The sequence below is a fragment of the Echinococcus granulosus genome (genome assembly GCF_000524195.1).
Source record: "Echinococcus granulosus chromosome Unknown EG_S00015, whole genome shotgun sequence".
In the NCBI taxonomy this organism is placed as follows: domain Eukaryota; kingdom Metazoa; phylum Platyhelminthes; class Cestoda; order Cyclophyllidea; family Taeniidae; genus Echinococcus; species Echinococcus granulosus.
Window position 1 is genome coordinate 523,842 of NW_020170395.1, and position 21,444 is coordinate 545,285.

The window sequence follows — 21,444 nt, forward strand, 5'->3', positions numbered from 1 at the left end:
TTCCATCAAACGGACTTTAAAATGAATGGAAAAACCGAGTTGTAAAAGTCAAAATGAGCTATAGTTGCAGAGGAGATATTTTTTCGTATTTTTTGACTAATAACATTTTAAAAGGGGTTCAACGGGATCATTATTCCTTGGCTAAAATTGGGTGGGGGTGTACCGAAATACAGAATTTTTACGTTCATAGGTAACTTGAAGCTCACGAGGATAAAATGTACCCGGAAACGAGCTTTTATGCTAAGTGTATGGATTAAGCTTATTGTTGGATTAAACTCATAACTCACCGGGCCGAGAACATCTGAGTTCCCCGTCGGTGCAGACACAGCGGCCAGCGTGAGTAACGAGATGTTGAGCGGGCTCCACCGTGATAAGGGAGGTCTTTTCGGCACCTATCCCCTCTGCCACTCCCGTTGCCGGTGCAGTCTGTGAAGCTACCAAGGAGGCCGCGCTCAGCACCTCCTTCTCGCCCTCGGGTGTGAAGATGCTGACAAAGCGTGGCAGGCCCTTGTGCATCGGCGCTTCCTCCAACCAGTTGATTGTTGCTACCGCCACTGAGCACTTTTTTGTGCCTGCAGATGGGGTAAGAGTTAAAAAAGGTTTTATAGTCAGAACGATGTCTTACAACTTATTCTAATTCATGCTCCAGATGAACAATGGAAATCACCTAAACGAAGAATCGTGAAGATGTTAAAATCACTTATTTTTGCCTTTGGCCGAAATTCCGCATAAAAGGCGTCTGGTAAACAGAGTACGCCTACTAGAAAGTAAAAACTTTCGAATTAATTCATTAATGCAGGTTGGCTAAAGGAGGGTTTGATGGACGAATCCAATGGAATCTACTAGATATACGGCTACGATCTGAATAGGCAAGCATTTAAAAATCCATTATTATTCTCCCAACAAACTCAAAAGTAGTTATAAGCATCTTTGTAATGGCTTTGTCAAAGGTCCAGAAGCATAGATGGTATGATTAGAGTGTCAGAGTCAAACATTTCTATGAAATACAGTTTTGTTTCTTAGTTCTAAAATATTTTTCTCATGCTTTCTGCATTTACTATTCCTAGCGCATTTCAATCTCCAAATCGGATAAAAGTCACTCTTTTCTGAGAGCATCACTTCCTTACTTGTTGGAAGTTTCCCTGTTCAATGGTGATAATGGGTCATTTGGTCCGACTCTTTTGATCAGCCTCCGCATGTAAGGCTCCCTTTATTCAAAGTAAGGGGAATTGTGTCGATTGCTCGAAAATACTACTAAATGTGGCCTTGCCCTATTTTTAACTGAGAGTTATGGACGAAAATTGTTGTTTGGCTACTTATGTTGGACTTTTACGGGTCATCATAAGCTAGAATCTAGAAGAAACAAAAAGTTAGTTTGGTAGCTATTCACGCTTACATCTATGATGGTGAAACCAATTGCAAAAACTTATTTATCAAGTCAAAGTATTTAATTCCTTGGGCTAGACACAATATTTTGAATCGGATACCTTCCGATTTTGGAGACAAATGACTCAAGGGTCGTTCGCCATTCTGGAAGCTCATGCGATTTCTAGTCAAACCTACTGATCCATCTCGTTAATGTAGGAATTACATGGTAAAGCAGTGGGAAAACCATTAGAAAGGCATTGGCCTTCACGTCATAAGAAGAATTAGCTGTGAGCGGTTCCACCGATCCTTCTGCGCATAATTCAAAGAATCGTTAAGGCAAACGCTTTAGAAATGTCATTAAAAACGCTTACAAGAAAATTGTCTAATTTTTGTCCCCAGAACACCTCATTATCAAAGTGATTTAAAAGCAAGGGGCGATATGTAGGCTAAAGGTATGTAGGAAGGATTAGACATTCACGCCTTCACGTCCGCGCAGATCACACAACTCATTCAAGTTTACCAAATACGCAGTTCTTGAGTACTAGGAAAAAGATGGTCCCTTTTCAAGTCGTTCCAAACGGGTCTATTTGACTGATCACACGGATTGCATGAGATAACATTTGGACATTAAATAAAAGCCTTCAAACGCTAGTAAATGGACTGCTTAATGTCAATAGGAGCCAATTTATCCTTCAGTGCAACTACAACACAACCGCTCGGGATCGTAAGTTTTATTTGAACATTAAATTAATCAGAAATTTCGATTTTGTCCCATTATTTTATCTGAATAAGGCAATTTCTGACTCAAAATAAGGTTTAACAACTTATACAATAACGAATCGTTTAAAGCCATCTCAGCTTCCCATTTTCGTCCAAATTTATTCCTCAACTATTTCCACTCGACCAAGTTGCGTTATGATAAAAAAAACTAAAATTAAGATGTTTATAAAGCCGAGTGAAGGGGATTTTAACGTGGATGTTAAAGTATTTTCGTTTACTTGCCGCCTCCTCCAGTCATTCTTTCGCAATGTGTGTGAGTAGCAATGGAAGGTTTGCCCGAGTATCTCCCCTCGCACGCTTAAGGCAGGTTACGCATTTCCCCCTTTTCCCGGGGAGGCGAATCAACCCCATCCAGTCGCACGCGTTAAGATGACCCAGAATACTGCCTGACTAGGGTGTTAGCCCCTCCCTCTAGCGCAAAATTTCCCTGCTAAAGTTTGGGGAGGAATTGCTAAATGCATAGCAATCCCCTCCTAAGCATATTTAATAAACCAGATTTAAATTCATATTTGCATTGTATAGATATTTGAGTAATTTAGAAGTCTATAGTAGAAAAAGTGCTTTAGCTGATTAGGTCTCCCTGTCTCTCAAAGCCATAGAAATGCTTATCCAAAACACTACAATGGATCAAATCACAGTAGATTTAAATTGACAAAACTACTTCCATGTCATTATCATGAGGTTCATTGCGATGAAATCGCCAAACTGAAAAAGTGGTTTGAAATTTATCTAAACTTAAGTTTGCTTCAATTTCTACATAAGACAGCCTAGATGGTTGACCGGCTTTCAAATGAAAGAGTTTATTGTGATACAATGAGGTTCCAGCTTCATTTATAATATCATAGTTTTTCGTGGTGGGTTGTGGACGTGATTAATGATTGGGGACAAAAAGTTACTTGAAATCCGAAGGATTGGGACAACCACAATATGCCTTAAACCCTAAAATTATCTTCAAAGTATTACAAGTCAATATTTTTACAAAATAGACTATCCACTCTTACACGTCCAAATGTCACCTTTTGTTGAAAAAGCGTTGTTGCCATGTTCCAACTTCTGTGCCTTTCAAGGTGGTCCCATATTTCCCTCTCAGCCCGTTGTTTGTAGGCGTTTCGCGGAAAGTGCAAATAGCATTGCCTTTCTTCTATTTTTGTGGAGTCTTGTCTATTACCGTTCAATCTGACACCGACCATGGCGCATCCTCTGCCCTCGTAACGACACTTCTTTTTTAACCCAGATCTCTCCTCTTCTTGACAGTTTTATGTTTGTGCCCTTTTGGGGATGTTGGGTAAAGGCCGTCAGTAACCCCAAAAAAGCGTCTCTAGTCAATACCACATTGCTGTCAGAGTATCGACACCATGCAAAAAGTAGTTCCATGGACAGTCAATTGTCAAAAAGCTCTCTTGAGGGTTCCTACTAGATGGTTCTGCGAGTTGCGGTTTACACGGCGTCCTTTATTGTCACCTCTGCTGTTCTTAATTTTATGGGCCGAGATTTTGTCACTTGCGCTGCCAGCATGTCATGTATACCAGGCCCAGGCAGGAAAATGTGAGCCTGACATCCCAGACATGGGACACGCTTCCTCATTTGTTTGCAATACCTAGTTGCACTAAATCATACAGAAAAACGACTTGTTAAGTCTAGAACGAGGGAAGAGGGATGAGATGTTTTTATTTTGAGAAAACCCTAATTTTCGGACATTGACCATCAAATGAGGTAGTCAGTTCGACTGCAAACGAGATAGTCTTCACCAATCACTTTTACCTTAATCAGGACTGTGATTATACTTAATGGGCAAAATGTGAACTACACTTCTGCTACATTTTATAGAACTGGATTGTAGAATCGTATGAAATAGTTCCGCCAGGCATGTTCCCATGATCACACTAAGTAGTTGAATTGCCTTTTGGCTTTACGTGCCAAAAGATACCATAATATGACCCCTGAGAAAGTTTAGCATATGAAACATGCCTACAAAAGGTTACAGCTTCCCTAATTGAATCCACTGCCCGGTTGTTTTGAGTATGTATTTGACCTAATGACTAAATTAAGCCTACGCACCCGAACTTCACACAAGTCCATTCGAAATCGCAGGAACATTTGTTGCAATAAGTGGGACACATTCCAAATCCAGATTCCCATTTCCTTCAATAGCAGTCATCCCATTGGCACGTCTCTTTTTCTCCCCTAAGCCGAATCGTTATGCGCAAAAAGTTTCAAATCCTCCTGGAAAAGTCACATCACCTTGCTTATCATTTTTCAACTCCACATACGATGTTCCCAATTTTTGCTAAATGTGTGGTTGTCAGTGGATCTATTGGTCTCAAATACAGATAATATTTTGAAATGAATGAATAGAAACCCATGTTCTGTCTTTCTTATTGAGTTCGGAATAATGAGAGAGTATAAAAGATTTTTAACATTAGAGTTTCGTGTTTTGAACAAAAAAACAGCTAAATGGATTCTAACAAAGCGTTTTAAAAGGGTGGATGAAATAGAAGAAATAGCTAACCGTAATGGGCAAACGGATTAAGTGAGCGTTGAGTTTAAAACCAGACTTTTATTTTATTTTAGAGGTGAATACAATAAGGGCATTGGTTAATCGGGGGGTAAGTTTTTTTGTGCTATTCATCGGATGCAAAAAAGCGTGGACGTACTTTTTTCGCAGAAGACATTGCATTGATAGACACTACACGGAAAGTTGCCTCCGAGTCAGCCGTGGAAGCACATATTCATCCTCTCCGCGTGAGTTAGAGTGAGTACTAGAATTCACTGTTCTTTCCTTTTCATTGTTTATTTAAAAGGCGAAACGTTATACACACAACGCAGGGCTTCAATTAAGATTCCATTAATCTGATGAATAAATAAGGGGATGCACCACTTTGCTTTCAGGACCCACAGCGTAGCATCTCTGACACATTGCTGGGCGTCGACGATGAGAGGTGATTTGGAGAATTCGTAAATAATGCAAGCGACTTCCAAAGTACTCCAAATTAGATTAGACTCTAATTGTTCCTGGGAAGGTAACAGTCAGCTCCCACTAAGTTGCAAGACATCTTAACCATGGCTTTTTGTGTTGCCATCGTAGACCGCCTTCCAGGTTGGCTTGTTTGTTTCATTGTTTAATTGGCACCACTTGTGCAAAATTGAGAAAATGAGTTTCACACTTACGCTATTTATGATAACTTTAAAACATGCTTAATTTATGGAAGTGGTCAGGAGATATTCCGGAAGGGTTATTGCTTTAGCACTTTCACAAGGTGGCATTGATGATGCAAGTTCTGGAAAGGCATTATAAAATGCTCAGATGTCTGCTTTAATTCATATTTCATCATCTGATTTCACTAGAAATCAAACATTTAACGGAGATGCCAGGCGTTAGCCCCGCAGTAGGACTCAAAAAAGTAACTAAACTCGGTTTAATGCAGGCATTTCACAGATGGAAGAATGTGTCTCCATAACCTCATATATTTTTAAAGGCTGCACTTTTTTGTAAAGAGCATTCAAAATATGCCCAATGCAGCATGAATCTTTCGTCTCTCTTGATATATTAAATGATATATTCATTGTAATATTGAGGTTACACATCAACTCTTTCAAAGGAGAGAGCTGGTAGCCAAGTGTGCAATTCGAGGAGTTGTGAAGTCTTCTCAAATGACTGAAAACCGGGTCAACAACAGTACTTGAGGGGTTTTTTGGAACTCTTTTTGCAAATGCAATTGCCTTTTTTACTTCTAGTCCCCCCCCCCTGACTCACACACTTTTGGGGACTTTGAAGGAAAAACAAAAAACAAGTCGCATTAAGCTTTACGTTCACCATATTCCCTTACCAAAAACCAACATCTTTCATAATCGTTTTTAAATGCTCTGTCTTGGTAGTGAAAGAAACGAAAATGCTAAAGGCGGAATAAGTAGAAATGGATGACCCCAAGTCTTACCTTGAACTGATTTGCCTTACAAACCATCCCAAATCGGTACTACTTTGCCAGAATTTTTGACGGAGATTATGGTAAACTGTAAGATTTGCAAGTGCTTGTCATAATTATTTGATCTGATTAGCAAATTTTCATCAAGAAATGATGCGAAATCTTTTAATGGTAGCGTTTTTCTACTTTTTACACAATTGGACTTTTCCGCCATCAAGTATTGCTTCTTAGCGCAAGACTTGTAGTGTGCAGAAGTACTGAAATTTCGAAGAAAATTCATCCGAAACCCTGTTTTGAATCCAAATAAACAATAGCCTACCTAGCTAGCCTCTGTCTTGGCTCACTCGAAGATTTGATGCGCTTTGATGTACTGTTCATGGATTAGAGCCTTTTCTTTTTGCCTCTTTCACAAAAAAATTGCTGTCAAATCAAGTGCAACTTCTGGTGCAGATATTTGTAGCATCGCCAAGCGCAGAAGATGGTGTTTCGAGGAAATAGCTCGACAGCCTTCAGGTATTTCAGCCAACGGCAGGCAAGCCGTGAGGACAGTTTTGCCCTCAAGAAATTTGCAAAGATACCCTGAACAATGTCTGAAAATATTTGTTCAAGCAAGTGCACGTAAGATGATCTTTAAGCAAACGAGTCTTCATGAAACAAAGGCAAAAAGTGTCGAGAAATTTCTTTTTCGACTTCTTTTAATTTTTGAATCTGAATTAAGTATCTTGCAAAGGATGGTGCTGTAACGTAGCTATTTCAATATCCCTCCAATTTAAGCTTCCTAAACAATTTTAAGTCCTACTTAAAAGTTTAGTGTGTTTATTGAATCATTTACAAGTGAATCCATTTCTGCATTTAAATGTGAATTAAGTCATTCAGAATCCCGACTGAGGTAAGCAGAAGTAAGCACTTGGCATCGTCTCCTGCCTTAAGGGAGTGCCCTTGCACACTTGTCAGCGTAATTGTACTGAAAAATGACATTATATTCACATCATGGCATGCCCCATGAATATGAGGAATCTTACAAATAACCACCTTTTACTAGTTAGAATCTTCACCAAGAGTGTAATACAGTTGGATCGAATGACTGGAGTCTGAGCTCGTACAAAACCCAAGGGTGGCCTTAAGTCATGACTGAGTTTCCAAATTCCACTTTTATGGTAGGATTTACCCCACAGATATGAGCTTTCTTTGCCTGTTCCTGAAAGAAGCAGCGCATTTCCTGCAATGAGTCTAAATTTGGAAGAAATGAGCCCACGCGGGTACGACCCTCAAGTGTAGGCTTTTGTTAATAGGAGGTAGGCGTGTTTAAAAGCTTTTGAGAGCTTTGCCAGCTCTCAATAAAGTGATATATGCCACAACTGCAATTGACCTATATTTACGAAGCCAGCAATTCCCCTCTTTGTTTTAAAGTTTCAAAATTGTGGGGGTGAAAATTAAGTTAATCCAGTGCTCACTTCATTTACCAATTTCCTTCTATACTACACATTTCTCATTATACCTTCTAGCCTAAGAGGTAGCAACAGATTTTGTTTTACACATTTCTAAAAGTATGATAATTCATGACTTGACTTCTTACAAATTTGTGATGTAAAGTCTGCTTAAATATATGACGATGCGATTTAATCAATCGCATCGTTAGCAGCTGTTGTCCGAGGCTGGGTAAAATTTATTGTAATACGTTAATTGTTGTTTAACTGTCGGTTTTGGTAAAGGGCTACTTAAGGGCTGCGCCATTGTACCCGCGCCAGGCGGCCTAACCTCCGCGTCAGAAAATGCATATATGTATATATTCAGTGCGAGTATGCTGTCTTCTTTCGCATTCAGGGGAGGCTCGGAGCTCTACCGTATTGACTTTGGATAATATTAAGGAAATGGTGCATATAGGCATAGAAGAAAATTCAAAAATCCCGAAATTTTCCTAAGATATCTCCTTTAAGTGAACAGTTGCTATCTGTTTGTTTACAGTGCCTCTAGTGGCTTAAAAGGGAGGATTTGAACTAATAAGGGTAATTTTGCTACAGTTAATTATTACTAACCAGACCTTTAACCAGAGCATCCTAAATTAAAAGCCTCATTTATATCAATGGACGTCTTTTTACATATAAACTTAATTTTGATTGAATTTAGTCCACATTACTGTCTTCTTTCTCGGTGACGTAGTAAAAACCCCGGGATTTTGGTAGAATGAACAAATAAAATCATTTTGATTTCACAAGTAGTTAGCAAAGCCTTCCGCAAATGCCCTATCGAAAAAGTGCCTTCTCAGCATGTAAAAATTTCGTCCTCATTAGTATCTGCCTGCATTGCTTCGGTTTTAGTCGATGAAACAAGTTTTCAGCTAATTTACGACCCGATAAGCCGATCTCGAGTAGACGGCGAAGCAATAAAAGGTACTTAGTTTGTTTATGTTAAACATTTCTCTAAGGTCATGGCGATAAAGTCAACGAGGGTATCTGGCACAACAATCTGTTGCAAGTGTTTACCAATTTCCCTTGCCTTGGACAAATTTCACCCTTAAAACTACATTACTATAGGAAAATACACAGTGTTTATGTAAATATACAATCAAAAGATCGTAGAGGGCGGTTGAAAATGGGAGTGGTTACTTAAGTTCTAAAACTTTTGCTGTCAACATTACATGTAGGCAATGTGTGTTCTATGTCAAATTCTGGCAAACATTTTGACCAAGTGGTGTCGCAAGTAGTTTATTTGGTTATAAACCAACAAACAAGATGTCGGATGTTCTCGAAATGAGAACAAGTCCTTTTTTAGGCCCTGAAATACTTAACTTCAAAATGACCTATTTTTGTGGGATAAGACGCTTGATTTACCCCTGAGACCCTGGTAAAGAATGTGTTAAGGTTATGTTTCGTTTGCGTCATACAGGTTACATCTCATTATTCCATCGATAAAGATGTAGAGCAAGATAGACATTACCTTTACATCGGGGGCAGCAAAAGGGGTCCCAGAAGATGCGCTCGTCGGGAGGGCACTGGAGTTCTTCCACAGGTGTGCAGGTGTCAATGCAGAACCAGTTACCGTTGATGCACTGGCACCGCTGATCAACACACTGCTGCTGTCTCAACGCCACCTCACCGTGTTGGCCTGTCGGCGCTGTGCACGATTCAGTCGATGACGCTCCTGTCCTTGAGACTATGGCTACAGGATGATAGCTCAGCAATATGCTGCCAATAAAGTCAAGTACTATCTCCATCTTATTAAATCCGATTATTCTAATTTCTACGTGTGTCAATCGTTATTGATGCTATTTTTTATAGCAAAATGGTGAATGGACCCACTAGTTTCTGTAACCTGACCTGCACTGTAGAGGGAAGAAGCTGTGCTTACACTACAAGTCTGACAGCCCATTTTTGCGTCTATAACCGGTGGACTTCCATATTTCTGGACGCCGTAACATTTAAAGAGATAATTCGCTTTCCACAACACATTGGTGCAGTGCCATCTTTTTGGAAGGCATATTCCGCTTGAGAATATCACTTTTCAGGTATTCATATTCACAAGGCGATTTTTTGTAAAAGCTCAAGTGAGTCACCAAAAACAGTGCTACTTCTGTGCTTATATTTCTTTCGAAAAGCTCATATTACAGAAAATAATGGCTTTAGCTAGGATTTGGATAGCAAATGCAGCAATGTGGTTAATGCTTTGATTCAGAAGTTCGGTTCTTATCCATTTTCATGTAAAAACGGTTTTACGCATGAGATCCACCATCTGACTAATGCAAATAATGATGCTTCAAAAGCTGTCGTAATGGAACTTGGCTATGCATCTCACCCGCACGTAAACAATTACTAGAATTTGATACAGTTAATGTAACTATAATAACCGCTATTTGACACGTATCAAGGAAGTAAACAAGCTAGGCATTCGCCGAGTGGATTCCGATATGCGATGTAAGCAAGCTAAAGAACATGAAGCATCTAAAAGTTTGCCGCCTTTCATTCTTCTCACAACATGAATTTCACCAGTACCAGATGTTAGGGTTGTCACTTTTTATTAACCAAAATGAGGTACTGTTAAGATAACCAAGTTGGGCTTTTAAAGAGTTCGCCGTACTAATCCCGCTATGAAAGATGATGGCCTAAATTTCACATTCTACTTAGGCGGTTGCTTGCTGAAGTATCACTCGAATTCACTTCCCGCACTGCTTTTTGGAATCATCAAAACGCATTTTAGTGCTGCATCCGTGATAAAATTATTTTATTGCTGCAAAATCTTAACGTTAAATCATATGATAGTGCCCATAGCAAAGGCTTATTTTATAGGTCCTATGTAATCCATGCAAACAAGGCTGCGATTGAGGTAAGCACCTTGTGAATTAAAAATGCCTGATGCTGTTGCAGGCTTGTAAGCTACAATAAAATGGAGATAATGTGCCTGCTTTTTTTTGAGGCAATTAAAGCGACTTAGCAATGCACGCTACAAAGTCAGTATCAATCTCTTCTAATTTACATTTAGACAATTGTGCCCTAATGCTAATAGACTACTGTCAACTAAATTGTAGAATCGGAAATGAAGCACACAATTTGTACCTTTTCAGTAGGATTTTGGGCAAAGTCACCTTCGTGACGTCATGCTGAGGTTACCATAACAAGGCTGTTCGACGGCCACTTGTATGGGCTCTTAATATGCATACCCAGGAAACAGACTGGAAAAGTGCATGACAGTAAAGTGCAAATTCATCACGCGAAGATCAAGTGTTTATCCACGAAAAGAGGAGGATGTTGGTCGTCTGATTAGTGGTAGCCATAAGCAAAAGTTACAATAACCTGCTGCGCAACTATGCACAATGCGTCCTAGCTACAATCCTTACTTGATTCCACCAAAGTAATTGGTAGTCCTGTTTATTGTACTCCTTTCAATGGGCTGTGATCCTCGCAGTGTCCATAATTTTGTATAATAGGGTTTCCAGCATGGATACCTCTCCTACTAGGTAAGCCCACTCTCATAACCCTGTTCAGTTTCCGCCTCCACTTTATCGCAAAAATCACCATTTTAACTGTGACATGGTCTGCTTGGCTTTGTAAGCAACTCCTTACTGAATTTTATCTATTAAAATTTGCTAAAAAATATTTCATTTTCGAAGTCGCTCCACAGAATAACATCTATCCCGCAAGGCATTGGAAGTCATCATTAACTGCCCAATTCGTTGCTTTTATATAGTGCCTTTATTATTTGGTTTCTATTAATGTACAGTGAAATGAAACATAGTTTCAGAACTAAGTGTACCTTTGGATTACCGAGCAGGTCCGTCGAAACAATTTGTAAAAGAATATATTTCCAATCGATTTAAATTGCGATTCAAAAAGCTAGTGACCTCAAGTTAATTTAGTCACCGGATTCGCAGATCTATTTAAAATTTTGACAAAAACGAAAGCATTATTCATAACTTTTGGAAAAGTTAAGAATCTACTTCCAGCAGACTCCCTTAAGTATTTTCACTAGTTTTAAAGGTAATTAATCCTGCAAATTCAGCCCCGTTTAATCTAAGACCCAGCGGTCAAGAAGTGGATAAGGCAAAGCAACTTGAATTGCAAGGAAGCTGCCAAAGCCTGAACAGTAAGTTGAAGATTTTCAGTTGCTTTTAAATGTACTGCAGACAGCTGTACGCATTAAGTCGGAGTGACATTGTTAACGTCACTCTAAAAACGTCTTTTCCAGGCGCATATTTTGCGCGCAGAAAACACACGAGTCTGGCAATGATACCTGCCGTAGAAGTACATATCATTGCTAATTACTGTCAGAAGAGTGTGTTCTTTATAACTGCTACTTAGCACCCGCACTTTTACCCGTCCATTAACGTGTCGTGTGGTGCCAAAACAAGTTATGCTGGAGGAAAGCCTGATAAGCACCTCCTGAATACCCAGTCCTCTAATGGCTGACTGCTCACTGCTCCATTGTCGCCGGGATCACCAATCTAGAGCCGCTGAAGTAACTACTCTGCTAATGAAGTTGAACTTTTCAAGGGCCATGCCACGGTATCAATCCTCAGTCCATAATACTACGTGTTTGAAAACTCACTACTTCACCGACTGTAGAAATTAGTCACTAAAACACTTGTTCGACCCACCCTTAAACATTAAGAGTTGGGTGGGAAAAATAAGATGAACGCCTCTTAGTCATCTACAAAGTTGTGGACCGCATAAGACATCGCTGGATGAATTCTGTGCAGAGACTCATGTGCACGAACTTGAAAATCCATTTAAATTTGTGTTAACTTCCTGGTAAAAGTCTTCTTTTTAGGTGGGTTAGTGGTTTTCGTAGCATTTATTAGATGCAAATTAATACTTATTTTACCGTATTTTAATTTGATAAAAGCTTAGTTAACCCGGCAGTTGGGATTTCCCACTTTTAGATTTACTCGTGTAAGAGGTAGCTTCTAAAACTACTATATGCATGAAAGCTTTGTGTGGTTTCTTAGACACCCAAGATGCTGTTCCTTTTGGAAAACTAACCATGGATAATCCACCAAAAATAACAAGCAACATTTAAATGATCGAGCTTGAAAATATTTATTCCTTCATCGTATAGATTATCACATATAAATTCAGTGTCAAAATCTAATTTTGTTGTATTCTTTTTCGCAGTAACTTAAGGCGCACACACAACCTTTATGTATCTTGAACTTTCTGGCATCGGTAGTTTTTAATTCAGTTTGTTCTTTGCTAAAGCAGTCATCAACTTTCGTATACCAGGGTAAATACAAGAGAGATCATGTGACCATATTAGATTATTAAGACCATTTGCAGCGTTTCCGTCGGTTGGTCAGTCGTACAGACACTCCAGCTTATTAGTTTTATGCCATTCAGCTAAGCTTTGCTTGGATTAAAAGGCAGACTGAAAATTTGCGGCCACTAAGGAACTAATTACAGCTCGAACTTTAACTATAAAGTTGTATAAGTTGCGAATTCCCTTGACTGTGCAATAATCACTCTTTAGTCCTATTCTTCCATCGCTTAGAAAACCATCGATGATTTCAGATCCTGATATAAACGACGAATGCAACCGTCTAAAATGCCTAGCAGTGCGATAAAAACGGGATAAGTAAGGGGAGAAATGAGGACTTACGCTCGCCGATACACTTGTGCTCGCAGCAGGGTCCCGTGCTGACAAGCTTTTGACCGGGCAGACAGGAGGACTGACAGTGAAGGACGCTGCTCTCGCAGTCCGCGGTGCCATTGGTGCAATAGCATTTGGCGCAGGCGCGCCCACTCGACATCCACGACTGACCGTCGAGGTAACGGTTCCCTGAGTTCTCGTCTCGACAGCCTGCATGTATTCAACACAAAATCAATTAACTGAAGTGAAATGACTTTCCCTTCGACATTTTCTTGGGTAAAAATATGTTGGCGATTCTCTTTTACTGCAACCAAACCCATGTTTCATGTATGATGGGTAATTATACCACTGTCGCTGGTTGGTTCCTCGCCTCTTGCGCAATTAGTCTCTAATTTTGACAGCCTATACGCGTTTAAGAGAGAATTCGTCAAGCTTGACATTAGTTACATCACTCGCAAGAGCCTTTTTGGACTAAAAGATGATGGGATGAGTCTTTATGATAATACCCATTTGGGAAATCGGGCGATCTGATTTGCCGCCCATCGAAGATTCTCGTATCAGTATCCCATTGTTCGATTGTGAAAAAAGTAGTTTTTTTTCTAAATGACCAAACTGCTGATAAGCTGTACCTTTGCTTTCTTTGTGCCTCTTACATATGGTAAATCGAAAAAGGAATTCTATTTATGACTTGAAAATAGGATTAAGGGATGTAATTATAGGTGACTTCAACTAGTAGAGCTTCCCCCTAACAAAGGGGAAAAGTCTGTTTAGAATTCAATAACTTTTGGCTTTTGGGTCTGCAGGGGCATTTTAATGACCATGATAAGGTCAACATTGGCTAACCTTTATTGTGCGTTATTTTGAAGAGAAATAAAAACGAAATAAGTGTGGAAAGTTATTTATGCTGCATAGAGACAGGAGTAATCAACTTTTACTTGGGACTAAAATCAAGAAAAATGGCCTTTTTTAGAAGCAAATACAGGAAGAGGGATAAAATATTCGTTTTTTTTGTCCTTTTTAACTGACTCAACTTAGATGTGAATTTCATGTGCCAGTTATTCTGTCCAACATGCAGGCTAGGCACAAAAGCTAACAATCTTGTGATAAAATTTTTGCAAAATAACTGGTTTTGGCGCCTGCATTGGGTGTGTGAAGTCAGAACGTTTTATTTAACCTTAAAACCTTCAAAAAAGCCTTTTCAAGTTGATATAATCGGTATTTAAATAGGCACTGTGAAGACATTAATAAAGTGGGCTTTCTGTTCAGTCAAAAATGTGAAAACTTTCAGCTCTGCGAGATCCCTGTGGCAGATAAAAAGAGGAAGTTGCCCACAAGTGAACTGTTAAGCAGATGATGATGTGCAGGATGCGTTTACTTGAGATGATGCGCAAATCGCTGCCAGAGTCACCTCTCAGCCTTCAAGTTGGCGATGTCTAAGGTGAATTGTGATTTAGGGCTTTAATAAATTACCTTCAAAGCGCACACGACAATGTGTGAAGGCGTGTCAGTTGTACTTTCAAGGGTTTACAGGATACAAATTCAATTTTCACCTTTCATGAGGAAGCACAGGTAATCACAAAGGCAATTAGCTAAGATCCGTTGCCTCTGAAGAAGTACAAGTGCCTTTAAAGAGGAGTCGCACTACTTAATTCCGGTTTGAGCGCTAAACTAAGAAGTGTACTAAGTTTGCTTAACGCTTTGCAAAGGTGCAGAAAGGGGTCTGTTGCCATGCCTACTGCGAATTGCATGAAGCCAGAGAGCCAGAAGCAAGTTTTACTCCATTATTAGAAAATGAGTGCTGATTTAATAACGGCTTTGATCTTTGGCAGAGATTCAATGCATCAAATGTCAACAACAGTTCGTGTAGTTCAGCCAAATGCTCCCCACCTGAATTGACTGCTCAATGTCATGTGTGCCCTGTGACCCATGCCTCAGATGAGTAGAGCCAGGATATTATTCATATGGTTTAAAATGAGGGTTCTACTCAACTACTTACAGAAGGGATGATCAGAAAATGGGATTCTAGTTCCGAAAACCATCTTAAAATCCTGGACTTTGGTGTCACTTTTAGTTTTCCTGTTATGCTAATTTCGGCAGGCCGGTTACTTTTGCCGGTGAGTGGACCTCTACTTGACAGTCATTTAATGAAATGGTAGGCAAAATTGGTTATGCAAATAAGGAAATTTGAGGCGATTCCAGTGGAGGCAATTAGGTTTAAGAGATTAGCATCGTTCAGAGGATGGAGTACCCCAAAGTGGAAGCTATTAATGAAGCGGTAGAAGGCGATTAAAAAGCAATTAATATTCGCATGGCGTTGACGTCTGAATTCACATACTCCAATAAAAGTCAAACAAATTTTATTTGCCTAAAGGTGAAAAAAAACTAGCTTTATTTAACTAGACGAAGGCCGGGCTCCCTCTCTTATGATAAAGTTGGACGTATGAATGATAAAATGATCTTCCTCGTGGTAAGCGTTTTACTAATGCATATTTATTTTAAGAAGTAGAATAAACTAAAAACTTCGGACCTGTAAGGCTTGTGCACTATTCGCAATTTTTGTAATTTCAAAAAATGTACCAAAACAGGGTAGGTGCCTACTTAGCATACTTTTAGTTCATCTGACCTCATTTACTTAGATATGGACCGTAGATTCGCTCTTGACTCCATACCAACTTTTGGGCCAAAATAGCCGCCGATAGAAGTATGATGTTTCTATTTTTTATTTTGTCAGTCTTAAATTTCTTGCCACTGGTTGAATTAACAGGAAGCGTGCCAGTGGAGAGCTTGTTTGAGTCCCATGTCACCGTGCTTGAGCGGAGTGTGTGGGTTGCCCATGGAGCCCCATTCTCTTGATGCCACAGCCACTGCTGAGGTATAAACAATAGCATTCACAATAAAAATAACCTCTTCTATTCTGTAAACAAAGGGAATATGGCTGCAATAAGGAAAAGCGATTGCAAGCTTCCTTATTTTAAAGATGTCTACTTTAAGCGGCACACAACACTTAAGTCTGGCCTTCTTCACTTGTCAAAACATCGTTTGAATGGCGACAGGTTCGCAATCTCTTCATCCGCCTGCACAATTATGAATTTCCACTTTTCACGGCCCATTAAAACTGTATGACCTAAATTTCTTTCATTTGAAGATATGGGAACATAAATACTCAATCTCATGAATTTGATGAGCAAACGAAATCCGACCCGGATGACATCACTAAATCCCAGCGTTTACCCTTGTGCTCTGCGATTATTCCGCTTTAAGTTAATAGCTTCATGCACCAGACCTTGGCCTGATAGTAGAGTGTATTTTCCTAGCGTGAAGTAGGAACTCTTATTCACTAAACCTCATTTCACCGACTGCTAGGCGATTTCCCATCCACTTATTACTATGCACATTAACTGGTGAATTCAAAAGGATACGTGGAGCATATTCTGAGATTTTTTAGACCTCCCATGGTACCTCTTTAAAATAGTCACTCTAAAACTACTCCATATTAGGTCACTGCAAAGCTTTTAGAAATACACTTCTAATTCCTCATTCAGCTAGCAATTGTGAGGCTATTTTACTCATATAGCGGGCTTGTGAAATAGGGCAGTAGTAGCAACCATTGCACAGCCAAAATATATCATTTGGTTTTGGGGAGATTACTTCTCTATAAAAAACTCCTAAAATGAAGGAGAGAGACTGGTGTATTTGAGTCGCCATCACCTTTTGATGGAGTTATTACCCACTGCTTCCGGTAAACGCGATCCATTAACAAAACATTCCCGGCATTTCGCGATGCTGCTAGAAAAATGAATTCTGTTTATAACAAATTAAGACAGTGTGAAAGGAGAACTTTTAAGCAAACCAGAGGTGAATTTCTCAGCATGTAATCTTGGCACTTTACATTTCGTTCATTGTTTAGGTTGGCCCTTTTTTACTGGGGATAGTTTTAGCTATCAACGCTTTAACCAGCGTGTTAACAGCCACAGAATCTGGCGATATTCTCATGTCATTACCAAGAAAGGCATCAGGAACTGAGGTGGTGCTAAGGGTACTTCAGATAGATGAGACAAATTGTAAACTCACCACTCGGCTGAAGTAGTTACCTAAGAGACGCAAAATCATAAGGTCTTATAACGCATTGTCGATGACAGGAGACGTGTTCCATCAGTATAAAACTACACGCGGTACTTTAAGGTAACTAAGCTGATGAGAAGGAATTCAAAAGTGCGCAGTCCTTGTTTACTTTAATTGCTTCTCTCAATGTGCCTTTGCATCACTTAAAGAGGCCTTGCGTTTGATTTGAGAGAGCCTGTGAACTCTGGAATAATGTTTTAGATAGCAATTCAAACATCTTTACTGTTGATATCATCTATCTGTTAGTCTCAGAATCAACGATAGAGCCTGTAAATTCACCATTCATTCATGTGATGATGAGAGCCAGAAAACAAACTTGCTGCTAATATCAGCAAGCGCAATCACAAAAGTTGATGAAAAATTTCTTTTAACACCTCCGAGAGCAAGAGCGATCACGGAGTAGAATTAAGATAATCTAACTATTTGATGATTTAACTGTTATCCACACACTTTTTGATCAGAATATTTATTGTAAACCTTTTAAACCTTGAACGGCAGCATGTCACGTAAAGTTACATTCTGATCATAGCTAGTAAAGCTCATTTATTTTCAGAATAAATGTTTGTGCTGCGGCCTAAAATACCAAGTACAGCAATTTCCACACTTTCCACATAGGTATTAACGGGGAAGGAGGCTGTTCACAGGTATCCTGGATGTTTTTTTTGAGGAAGAGCTAGGGGAAAATATATCTCTTGGGAAACAATTAACTCTGTTAACAAATACGCACTTGAGTGTACGCGCTTCGAGGTGTTGTATTTCGAGATTGTGTGTGTACACGGTCATATTTGCACGTGTTTTCCACGTTAATGAGCTGAATTGTGAAATACGAGCCGCTGCAAATTACTCCGGTGCAACCGAAAGTGTCGGAAGGCTATTCAGGAGGTGCGGAGGTGCAGCTGCCTCGCGCCTCCGTGGCTACTTGATTTGCAGAATGTTTACACTTAGGGCGTTTGAGAGTCCAGGTCAAAGGACAGGAAACTTCTGCGATTTTTATTGCAATTATTGGCATTGCGCATTATTCCAGTTGCTGACATTTAATTTGAATTTCCTGCAAACTTCAAGCACCTTTCTCGTTAAGTGCTAAATTCTTCAGAATCAGTGGGATAGGAATTCAATGAGATTCAAAATATAAAGCTTGTTTTTTGCCTCTGACTGCATTTTGTGGTGTCTTTCAAAGCCCGACAGGGTTATCTCCTAATACCCTTAACTGTTTGAGATTGTTGGCTATGTAATATATCCCTTTAGTAAGATTAGCTGCTTTTATTGTTCTGAGATTCAATTCGCTAATACTCAAATTAAACAAACCTGATTTTTGACAGAGGACTGTGCTACACTTGGAATTATTTTGGAAGATTTTTTGTGGATTTCATGAACACTGCTCTCTACCCCAAACTATCTTCAGAACTTCCACCTCTTTGAAAGACTTTAATTCTCGTCGTTTCTCAAAACGAAATAGATCTACATGGATGAGCTCAATGGATAGGTCTGCAATGCTAAATCATCAAAAGAAACGGAGCATCGGGAACTATGAAAAGAGGGAGTGGGCGAGGGCAGGGCATTTGTTCCTGCGTGGGAGAGCTGAACCCTGTCGAGCGATCAGTTGTGCACGTGTGTTTGTGCGTGGGTGTACGTAGGTGCGGTGCGGTTCAGTGTATATACATATGTCCACTGACTACCCACACACACAAATGCACGACCATTTTGATCAACAATGCGCCTTCAGTTTGTGGACACGTCTGCTATCACGAGCGTGTGTACGTATTTGCGCGAGCAAGCGCAAAAGTGGTGTGTATACACGTGATCATGCAAAAAGAGGAAAAAAGGTCCTGCTATATTTTTAGATGTGTAGGGCCATCTTCCTAGCTTTGCTACTGTTGCCACTTCTACTGCTATTGCTACCCTGCCTCCCTCTGCCCACCTTGCCCAAATAGGTGTAGGTGCTGGATTCCCCACCATACCCCTGATTTTCTTCACTTATTCGTCATCTGTTTCACTTTTCCCCAGAAGAGGTCTCTCTCGCAGGACATCAAGAGAGTTTGGGTAGGTTGATTTACCTAGTGGGCGACAGGGGCAATCATCTTATTCACATGATTGTCTCCCACCCTAGGTGCATGTGGTGGCCCATGATGCATTGCGTAGGTGATGGGAGTGTTCCTAATTTTTTACACAGGAATGATGGTTAATGATGTCGCCTAATTCAACATCAACTCCTATCAAAGACAAAATGATGATGAGAAATGTAAATTCTAGCATGAATCGGACAAAAAATGTTTAATAAAATTGCCTCCTTCCTGCCTAACAATAGTACAAGTCCAAAATAGCTTTTGAGCTCACCCTAAACCTGCCTCGAATTTATACTTTCCATCATATCACAATCAGTTTTATTTATGAAGGTGGCAAATATTGAATCACTAGTTTCCTTTAGATTCCATGGAAACACGTATTCCAGTGAACTCTCAGAAGCTGATATCGGCTCTTCGCCTGAAGAAATAATATCAATCTCTTCATCAAACCTCAGACACCTTCCAGCACTTTATCTCTTTTCTGAAAAAAAGTGCTTTGTGCTTCAATCATTGTTAGTATTCTAATCCGCCTACTCGTGGTAAGAATCCCATTCTATCCCAATTAGTGATGGGTTGTGCATTGACAAATGGAATTTAAGACTCAGCATTACACAGCCCTCTGTTTATGAAAAAGAATAATCCAATTTGTTATTTGTGGAAATAGGTTTATGAGAGGGTGTAGTGGTGCGCAATTAGCGGAAACTTCTTCCTTCATTTTAAACTGTGATGCGATTTATGGATGGGAATTCCCAGGGGTATTGGGCAAAGTAAGTGGTGAATGACTTTAGTGGAGGAATGTTCCACCCTCTGCCTCCTGGATGGTTGAGTGATTTTTACGTGAGTAAATAAAACTACCTTTGGGACGTATCACTCAAAGGAGATAGTGAAAAAATGCAAATAACGTTCAAAAAAGCCAACATTTACGGCACAAGAACAGATGTACAAAAGCACTAAAGGTCAAGTGGGAAAATTTGGCTCAGTCTTACAGCTTGTGGCTTTTTTATCTATAGCCGTAAAAATTTTTGAGAGTTTTTTTTTAACTTCATGCATAAAAGATGGAAAGTATGCTAAACGAGGACTTACTCCTTTCCGGCAATTTTTCGGCTTTTGGTTTAACATTGGCATTTCGTTTGGGAATACCTCTGTAGACCAGTGATGCGAAGGGTTCGTCGCTCTGTGACAATGAACTTTGGCCTTCCTCCGTATCCTCAGTGAGGTTGTTCTCACAGTTTTCGTCACAGAGGCTGACAAGGACATTGCCAACGGACTGGCAGGAGCATTGGCACCCTGTGGAACTTTCCCGCCAGCTGGAGAATAATCCATGCCTCTCGCCTTCTGCATCAAGGCAAAAACCCATCGTCTTATCGAAAATGAGGTTTTCAGTATCCTCTGCAGGAACATTTCCGTCGGAACTCTTTGACCTCTCCTCCTTCAGACAGGTGACCTTGGAGACAAGACAAAGTAGAATTATGAACACAACGAGGGATTTTGAGGATTTTGGCTTGTGAGAATGGCGCAACATTAGTGAAGCAGTTGCGAGAGCCCCTAGATTGCAGAAGGAAAACCGACGCTGTCGTTTTCGTCGTCGGCATGAGCTGACAACGTTGTCGTTGTGAGGCGGAAAGATATTTCTGCCAACTGCCCAAATAATTAAAATCTGAGCTTGGGAGGTTGTCAAGGCGGGGGAAGAGGAAGAGGAGGTTGTAGAGGAGTCTCGATGCAGTCTTTGCAGTTGGACGGCAATAAGGGCTACCTTTGGCTGGTGATGGTGCATTGCGTAGACTGGAGCAAAGTGCGTCTCATTTTCACATTAGCAGGAGACACGTCATTTGCTCGTAGTCTTCTTCGCCTCCGGGTGTGGTATGGAGTGTGCGTATGTACGCGTGGTTCGTGTGTCTACTTGTGGGTCTGCGCTGCTATTGCTAGAGATGTTTGTTTTGATTTGTGCTATTTCAACCTACGCGACAGATGCACATCTCTGAAAAACTGTCACAGCAGTTGGTTGTGTTGCACCAGCAAAACATGCGATTTTGTGTGCCCAACCGGTGCTATTTTATACATATAGCAGGTGATGATGCGTACGCCACACCTGAGGCCCAATCAGCACACCC

At 40.1% G+C, this 21,444-nt stretch overlaps 1 protein-coding gene across 1 annotated transcript; it reads right to left on the reverse strand. All coding sequences in view use genetic code 11, as the record gives it.

Moving 5' to 3' along the window:
* Positions 1-5: 5 nt before the first annotated feature.
* EGR_03066 (hypothetical protein) lies at positions 6-21,107 on the reverse strand (the record flags this gene model as incomplete). Its single annotated transcript, XM_024492315.1, has 5 exons — positions 6-58; positions 288-572; positions 9,009-9,230; positions 13,158-13,358; positions 20,417-21,107. The coding sequence occupies 5 exons, from the start codon at positions 21,105-21,107 to the stop codon at positions 6-8; spliced, it is 1,452 nt and encodes a 483-aa protein (XP_024353241.1).
* Between the last annotated feature and the right edge of the window lie 337 nt (positions 21,108-21,444).